Source organism: Carcharodon carcharias, chromosome 1 (assembly GCF_017639515.1).
Source record: "Carcharodon carcharias isolate sCarCar2 chromosome 1, sCarCar2.pri, whole genome shotgun sequence".
Classification (NCBI taxonomy): Eukaryota; Metazoa; Chordata; class Chondrichthyes; order Lamniformes; family Lamnidae; genus Carcharodon; species Carcharodon carcharias.
The window spans coordinates 168,113,814-168,122,988 of NC_054467.1; the positions used below are offsets into that span (position 1 = coordinate 168,113,814).

The 9,175-nt window shown below is 40.5% G+C and overlaps 1 protein-coding gene across 2 annotated transcripts in view; it reads left to right on the top strand.

The window, feature by feature from the left end:
* The window catches only part of LOC121280977 (small glutamine-rich tetratricopeptide repeat-containing protein beta-like), a 63,788-nt gene extending 55,041 nt beyond the window's left edge, over nt 1-8,747 (top strand). For both annotated transcript variants that reach the window (XM_041193478.1, XM_041193488.1), the window contains exons 11-12: nt 5,651-5,771; nt 8,174-8,747. In XM_041193478.1, coding sequence (XP_041049412.1) covers nt 5,651-5,762 — 112 coding nt within the window. In that variant the 3' untranslated portion in view covers nt 5,763-5,771; nt 8,174-8,747. The remainder of the gene's footprint in view (nt 1-5,650; nt 5,772-8,173) is intronic.
* The last annotated feature ends 428 nt before the right edge of the window (nt 8,748-9,175 follow it).

Below are 9,175 nucleotides of genomic sequence, written 5' to 3' on the forward strand. Positions count from 1 at the left end.
CCCCACCATCATTAAGCACGGTGATGTTCACGAAGCCTGCTTCGCCTGTTAGCTGTTTAATTGTTGGGGAAGATGGTGGCCTAGTGGTAATCCAGAGGCCCAGCCTAATGTTCTGGAGAAATGGATTCAAATCCCTCCAAAGCTGGTGGAATTTAAATTCAATCAATAAATCTGGAATATAAAGCTAGCCTTAGTTTCATGGTCATCATTATTATCATTGATTGTTGTAAAAATCCATCTGGTTCATTAATGCCCCTTTAGGGACATGTGACTCCAGATCCACAGCAATGCGGTTGACTCTAAACTGCCCTCTGAAATGGCCTAGCAAGCCACTGAGTTCAAGGGCAATCAGGGGTGGGCAACAAATGCTGGCCTTGCCAGCAACACCCACATCCCATGAAAAAGTAAAGAAAAAAATTGTCCACCATCACTGGGGTCAACTTTGACCAGAAATGTAACTGGACTAACCAGGTAATTACTGTAGCTAAAAGTATTGGTTAGAGGCTGGGTTTTCTGTCAAAACTAAGCCATCTGACTTCCCAATGCCTTTCTAACATCTACAAAGCATAAAGCAGGAATGCGATTGAATACTCTCCACTTGCCTGGATGAGTACAACAAAAACAGTAAAGGAGCTCAACACTATCCAGGACAGAGCAGCTCGCATAATTGGCACCCCATTCACTCCTTCCACCACCAGCAGAACGTTGAAGTATGTACCACCTACAAGATGCACTGCAGCAACTCATCAAGACACCTTCAGCAGCACTTCCAAACCTGCAACTTCTACCAGCTAGAAGGACAAGGGTAGCAGATGCATGGGAACATCACCACCCAGTCATATACCATCCTAACTTGGACTTATATCATTGTTCCTTCTTCCTTACAGGGTCAAAATCCTGGAACTCCCTCCCTAACAACCCTGTGAAAATACATTCACTGCACAGCAGTTTAAAAAGGCTGCTCACCACTGTCTTCTCAAGGGCAATTAGGGGTGGACAGTAAATGCTGCCTGCCAGCAATGTCCACATCCCATGCTCAAAGAAGAGTGAATTTATAGTCCATTCTACATAGGTGCCCAATGCACTTTTGCATTGGAAACAAAAGAATATATGCTGCAGATTAACCACTAGTGCATTTGAAGCTACAGAGACCAGTTTCACCCTCAGTTTCTTTCATATTTTTACAGTTTTTTTAATAACTTAAATCTAACAGCTACATCTTCTCTTCAATGGCCCAACCTCACCTCTGCTTCATTTTTCACCATTCTTGGCCTCACTCTTTCCCACGACCTCGAGTTGAACTCCAACATTTTCCCCATGACTAAAATGCCTTTGAGAAGACTACTCTTTCATGCCAAATATTTATTTTCACCTCAAGCACTCCTCTCCAGGTAGCTCAACCCTTCAAATAGTTCAATACTGCTTTCATATGTCCAGCCAGGGTCACTCAGCTCCACACCTAATTACAGCCTTGTTACAAACATGGGCAAAAGAGTTGAATTTCCAGAGGTGAGGGTGACTGCCCTTGACATCAAGGAGCCCTAGCAAAATTGACATCAGTGGGAATGCGGAGGAAAACCTTTTACTGGTCGGAGTCCTACAGAGCACAAAGAAAAATAGTTGTGATTGTTGGAGGCCGGTTCTCTCAGCACCAGGACATTACTGCAGGAGTTCTCCAGGGTATTGCCCTAGGCCCAACAATCTTCCAGCTGATTCATCAGTAACCTTCCCTCCATCATGAGATCTGAAGTGGGCATGTTCACTGATGAGCGCACAATATTCTGAATCATTTATGACTCAGATTTTAAAGTAGTCATTCAGTCTTGCACCGATAAGAAGGAAGTAACATTTACACCACACAAGTGCCAGGCGATGATCATCTTCAACAAGAGAGAATCTGCCTCTCACTCCTTGACATTCAATGGCATTACCATCACTGAATCCTTGATGATAAACATCCTGGGGATTACCATTGACCAAAAAGTTAACTGGACCAGCCATGTGGCTAAAAGAGCAGGCCAGAGGCTGGGAATTCTGCAGCAAGTAACTCAATTACTGACTCCCCAAAACCTGTCCACCATCAGCAGGGCACGAGTCAGGAGTGTGATGGAGTAGTCTCCACTAGTCTAGATGAGTGCAGCTCTAATAACACTCAAGAAACTCAACACCATCCAGGACAAAACAGCTTGCTTGATTGGCACCCCCATCCCCACCACCTTAAACATTCATTTGCCTCACCACTAACACACAGTGGCAGCAGTGTGTACCACGTATAAGATGCATTGCATCAACTTGCCAAGCCACCTTCAACAACACCTTCCAAACCCATTTACCACCCAGAAGGGCAAGGAAAGCAGACACATGGGAAGCCTAGCACCTGCAAATTTCCCTCCAAGCCACACACCATCATAACTTGGAACTATATTGCCATTTCTTCACTCTCACTGGTTCAAAAACCTGGAACTCCCTCCTTAACAGCACTGTGGGTATACCGACACCAGATGCGCTTCACCAGCACCTTCAAGGGCAATTGGGAATGGGCAACAAATGCTGGCCTTGCCAACGATGTTCACACCCCATGAAAATAAAAAAGAAAGCTACTGCTCTTTTCAAAAGGATACAAGAATGTCAGTTCCAATCTTAATCTTTTTCTTCTTTTTCCACTGCCTGAATCCAAGCCTATATTTTGCGTATTTCATCAATGCTACTATGATCAGTGCTCATGTTCTTCCTTCCTTCACTCACACGATGTTTTAGTTAAGACTCATTATGCAATTTTGTACTTCATTTTATTCCTTCACAACAGCGCAAACAATTCCTTACCTATTTTCTTCCCACCTATAGCATTCATGTTAGTAAAAAGACAAAATTTCTGTCCTATTATTTTGATTTACCTTGCATTACCTTTTAATCCTTTGTATTGCTGAAAAAACAGACATGTCAAAGCTTTCATCTTGCACTCATCAGGGCACTTAGCAAGAATACCAATAAAAGGGAAAACAACAATTTATACTGTATGTGAAGAGAGTGTCCCAACTGCTGTTTGCAACGGGCAAGGTACAAACCGTACCCAACCAACCCATCCTTGCAAAACTCAAAAGTGTCCAACATTAGATGTGACTCTGCAATTGGACAGCACTTGCTAAATAATCCTCAATATGCTAAGAATTACGCTGACAACCAATTTAAGATTGCCTGTTGGGGACTGTGGCACATTTGCATGTACTGGAAGCTACATATATTAATACACAGGGCCCTGTTTCTTGCAGACAGAAAGAACATGTACATACATTGTGCCTGTTCAGCTAAATATAATAAGTGACAGCCATTCACTGGCTCATTCGTCAGGGCAATGCCCTGACCAATCATGATCAAGCTGCCTGGTTTAAATTTCAAACAATGGTTGGCAGTTAACTGTCAGTCACCATCACTGGTGCATTCTACATGGCAATGCTTCTACCAAAGAGAGTCCACTTGCCAACCAATCAGCACTCTCTTCACATACAGTATAAATTGCTGTTTTCCCTTATTCTTGCAAAGTGTCCTAATGAGTACAAGACGAAAAGCTTCGACATGTCTCCTTTTTCAGCAATACTCAAGTTCTGTACTACCAAATAACTATTTTAATCTTTTGTAAACATAATATCCTGTAGCATAAGTATAAGCTCACCAATTTGGCTTCTCAATTTACATTTTAAAATAGAAAAGCTTAGTAGCAAAACTTGCAGAAAATAAGAAAATTCTGCTGAAAAAAGAAAATTCTGTTATTTACCAGTTAATTTCTGAAATGATAAAAATTATAAAAATAAAACAAAAAATTAAACTTAAATGATTTGTTATTGACTAAAATCATTTTTCTCCCAAAACCAAGATAACAAGGTTTGCTTTAAAAAGAGATATATTGTTGAAGCTTTTAGTCTTGCACTTATCAGGGCAGAGGCAAGAATCCCAAGGGCAGAATTTCACCCATGTTGGGCAGACTCGGCGGAGGCAGTTGGGAAGCTGACTGCTGCCCGCGATCAGGGCTGGAAGGCGATTTCATGCTGGCGGTCCAATTAAGGGCAGAGTGCTTTAGCGCTGCCTGTGCGGGGGTGAGGGGAGTGCGAGCCGGGCAAGTGCAACCTTCGGACACGTACGTGCTTCATAATCTCCGAGGCACAGAGCTGCCTCAGGGAGATTAAGTGTTTTATATAAAAAAATGAAAATAAAAATGTAATGAAACACGTCCCTAATGTGACTTTGTCACATAAGCAGGGACATGTTTTTAATTAAGTTTTAAAATTTTTATTTTATTTTTATTTGCTTCAGGAAACCTCATCCCACCCGTAGATGAGGTTTCCCAAAAAGTGCAAAAGCTGCTTGACCTTTTCGCCTGCCCGTCATAAGGTTGGTCGGGCTGCAACTCCGGCAAGCGTCAGCCGAACTAAATATTGTGCGACTGTTCTGACGTCAACGCACTTCATTTTACACTCGAGTGGGTCGAGCCCGTGCCCGCCAGCCAAGCTAAAAATTTCACCCCAAATTTGAAAGGGAGCAACAATTTATACTGCATGGGAAGAGGGTGCTGATTGTTTGGCAAGTCAATTCTGATTGGTTGAGGCATTGCTATGGTGAATGCACCAGGGAACTGTTGTTCCCGTGCTTTTGTTTAATTCAAAAAGGCACAATGCCTGGACATATTCCTTTTGCCTGCAGAGGACAGGTCTTTGCATGTGAATATCTGTAGCTCTTAGCAAGCATAAGTGAGCCACATTGCAAACTCAGCTGATAATCTTAAATTGGTTAGTGTAATTTTTATTTTTCATTTCATCAACACAAAGTATCCACATTGATACAACTTAAACACAGAAGAGCCAAGTGTACAGCACAGAGCAAATTTTTCTAATTTAACTGTGTTGCAGCAGAACCACATCATCTACTTTGCATCATAAAAACATTTTGAAATGAGAAAAAAATCTTGGTCTTTTCATCATGAAGGAGTAACTTAGTGTCACCAAATGCATTCTCAACTCTTCAAAGAGCGTTAATTGCATGAAGTAAAGAATTTAAAAACTCCTTCCTCCTAAGTTTTTGAATCTGACCACAATATATCAATGATCTGAAATGCTCAAAGTGATTTTGTAATGCATGTTTGCATATGAGAAGTAGTTTTGAAGGGTTATTTGGAAGAAAATATCTTTGAATAATGCAATACAAATGTCTCTTTCTTCAGGGAATTTGAAAATATTTTTTTCAGATTTTCCCACCTTTTTTATCCCAAACATGATTTTCTCCTACCTCTTTAGGTCCTTGCACACTTTATGTATTTTAGCGTCAGGAAATGTTATATTTTGTATACCAACCATCTTTTCTAATTTAATCTCACCTAACTAAAACCAGAGACTTCTATGAAAAACTCAGAAGCATCTAAATCTTTGTGTACCAGCTTACATTTTTATTTTGTTAATAGCACCATTGTACAATCCTGTCAGCAGGAATGTTCTGAAAACAAACCTATATATGTACAAAAACAGGGCTTTCCTTGGCTAACATTACCCAAACCAGAGGTTCACTTGCACACTTCTCCAACTATATAGGCCATCGGTGCTATTTATATTGCATTATAGACAGTTTATAACTCTCCTTACTATCCTTATTATCTTTTGTATAGAGGACAGCAGTTTGCGCAGCAGATGCAGGAGGAGAACCCAGAACTGATAGAACAATTAAGGAACCAGATCCGAACACGATCATTCAGTGGCAGCAATGAAGGTCACTCATGATAAGCAGTGGTAAACTTTCTTTGTTGATTATCCCAATTTAGCACCCATGCAATCCAAGTTTTAAAAATACTCTGGTGAAATGTCTTTAAGGAGATAAAAAGTTGTTTAATTTCTCCTTCCCAATTTAATTTGCTATCTGGATAACCTAAAAAAAGTGTTGAGCTGTAGCTGCTTGAGCATTGACCTGTTGAAATCAGCAGACTGTTTACTGGGCTAATGATGCTGGCTGACAAGGCACATGAGAATATTGATCACTTGGGAGGGCAACAAGCAGCTATGTGAGCTTACACATTTAGAGGAAGGGGGAGAAAATAACAATGAGAGAAATAATATTTGGACAAAAGTGCAAGATAATGATTCAAGTGCTTGACAAAGCGCTGGTTGTGCAAATTCAAGAAAATAAGCCATCGCTGTTAAAACCAACATGTTTTGTAACAGTAAAAAGTGATTTGAAAAATAATTTTGCAGAATACATGAATTCCGTACATTTTCTGAGTCCTCATAAACCGGGAGCATGCATCAGGTGATTATGGGCACATGAAGTTCCAATAGACACACTATTAGCATACAAGTACCTAGATATCTATTATTAAAAGTGTTTAGTCAGTGATGTTCCCTAACACATACCAGAAATGTTGGGGAACACAGGGTTTAGTGAGAGGGAGGAACTGAAAGAAATCAGTATTAGTAGGGAAATGGTGTTGGAGAAATTGAAAGGACTGAAGGCCGATAAATCCCCGGGGCCTGATGATCTACATCCCAGAGTACTTAAAGAAGTGGCCCTAGAAATAATGGATGCATTGGTGGTCATCTTCTGAGATTCTATAGACTCTGTAACAGTTCCTACAGATTGGAGGGTAGCTAATTTAAAAAGGGAGGCAGAGAGAAAACAGAGAATTATAGACCAGTCAGCCTGACGTCGGTAGTGGGGAAAATTCTAGAGTCCTTTATAAAAGATTTAATAGCTGAGCACGTGGAAAACAGTGGCAGAATCGGACAGTCAGGATGAATTTACGAAAGGGAAATCATGCTTGACTAATCTACTGGAATTTTTCGAGGATGTAACTAGTAGAGTTGATGAGGGGGAGCCAGTGGATGTGGTTTATTTGGACTTTCAGAAGGCTTTTGACAATGTCACAAATAAGAGATTGGCATGTAAAATTAAAGCACATGGAATTGGGGGTAGTGTATTGAGATGGATAGAAAACTGGCTGACAGACAGGAAACAAAGTAGTAATAAACGGGTCTTATTCCGAATAACAGGCAGTGACTTGTGGGGTACTGCGGAGATTGGTGCTGGGACCCCAGTTATTCACAATATAAATTAATGATTTAGATGAGGGAATTAAATGTAATATCTCCAAATTTGCAGATGACACAAAGCTGGGTGGGAGGGTGAGCTGTGAGGAGGATGCAGAGGTGCTTCAGTGTGATTTGGACAAGCTGAGTGAGTGGGCAAATACATGGCAGATGCAGTATAATGTGGATAAATGTGAGGTTATCCATTTTGGTAGCAAAAACGGAAAGGCAGATTATTATCTGAATGGCTATAAATTGAGAGAGGGGAATGAGAGAGAGGAGACCTGGGTGTCCTTGTATACAAGTCGCTGAAGGTAAGCATGCAGGTGCAACAGGTGGTAAAGAAGGCAAATGGTATGTTGGCCTTCATAGCCAGAGGATTCGAGTACAGGAACAGGGATGTCTTGCTGCAATTGTACAGGGCCTTGGTGAGACTACACCTGGAATATTGTGTGCAGTTTTGTTCTCCTTATCTGAGGAAGGATATTCTTGCTATAGAGGGAGTGCGGCGAAGGTTTATCGGACTGACTCCTGGGATATCAGGACTGACATATGAGGAGAGATTGAGTCGATTAGGATTATATTCGCTGGAGTTCAGAAGAATGAGAGGGATCTCATAGAAACCTATAAAATTCTAACAGGACTAGACAGGGTAGATGCAGGAACGATGTTCCCGATGGTGGGGGAGTTCAGAACCGGGGTCAGAGTCTGAGGATATGGGGTAGACCATTTAGGAGTGAGATGAGGAGAAATTTCTTCACCCAGATAGTGGTGAGCCTGTGGAATTCGTTACCACAGAAAGTAGTTGAGACCAAAACATTGTATGTTTTCAAGAAGGAGTTAGATATAGCTCTTGGGGCGAAAGGGATCAAAGGATATGGGGAGAAAGCGGGAACAGGCTATTGAGTTGGATGATCAGCCATAATCATAATGAATGGCGGAGCAGGCTCGAAGGGCCGAATGACCTACCCCTGCTCCTATTTTCTATGTTTCTATGTAAAAGAACAAAAATACCAAAGTTGCATTTTATACTAAAAATTTTGGATTACTGTAAGGACATCCATCCAATTGTTTGAGTTGCATTTTCATAATGACATTTTCTGCTCAAACAGGGAATACATATATCAGAGATCCCAATTATGCTGGATGTCAAAAGCAAGTATCTATCAGTTCAGAATGCCACAGCCTGCTCAAAACAGATGGAGGATCTGGCTGTAATTCATAGTTATCAAACACTTAAGAAGATTTGAGAATGTTTACCATTTGCAAGAGGATTGTATCATTTATTTCACAGTTTGAATGTAATATGTTTGCCGAATATAATTAAACTAGTTTCTATAATATGTATAGAGTAATAGATGTGAAGGAATAAATTTGCAGTTCTGTCATTTGAGTATGAACATCCGGTTTCATAAGCTTAGGTTGATATTACTGTACAAATGTGAATTGTTACAGCAACAGATTAGCACTGTGCTCATTGAAATGTGGCACTTGTAGAACTGCATTTGGACAATATGTTGCCAAATTATGAAAATCAATCACTGAAAATTAAAATTAAGGCTATTAATGCATTAGTTACTTCAGCCAATTTGCACTTTACTGTGAATTTTGAACGTAGGAGAGATACCTACAATTGTTTATGCATCTTGGACGTTCTATTAAATGGTATCCTGGATATTGCCAAGATGAGCTAAAATTGTTCATTTATAATCCTTAAGTTCTGTAGTAATTTGCCATTGTCTATGTTAACATTAACGGTCTTTTCATAGAATAGCCCTGCAAATCTTTTCTATTCAGAAAATTTTCCAATTTCCTTTTGAAAGCCACGAATGAATCTGTCTCCACCATACTCTAAGCCAGTGCATTCCAGATCACTCTCTGCATAAAAAATGTTTCCATGTCACCTCTGGTTTATTTGTCAATCACTTTAAATCAGTATCCTCTAGTTCTCGACCCTTCAACCAGTGGACAAGTATCTCCCTCTGTATCAAGTATCGACTCTGTCCAGACACCTCATGATTTTGATCACATCTCCTCTCAACCTTCTCTAAGGAGAACAGTCCTACCTTCTTGAAGTTGCCCACTTAACTGAAATCTCTCATCCCCATTCTCAC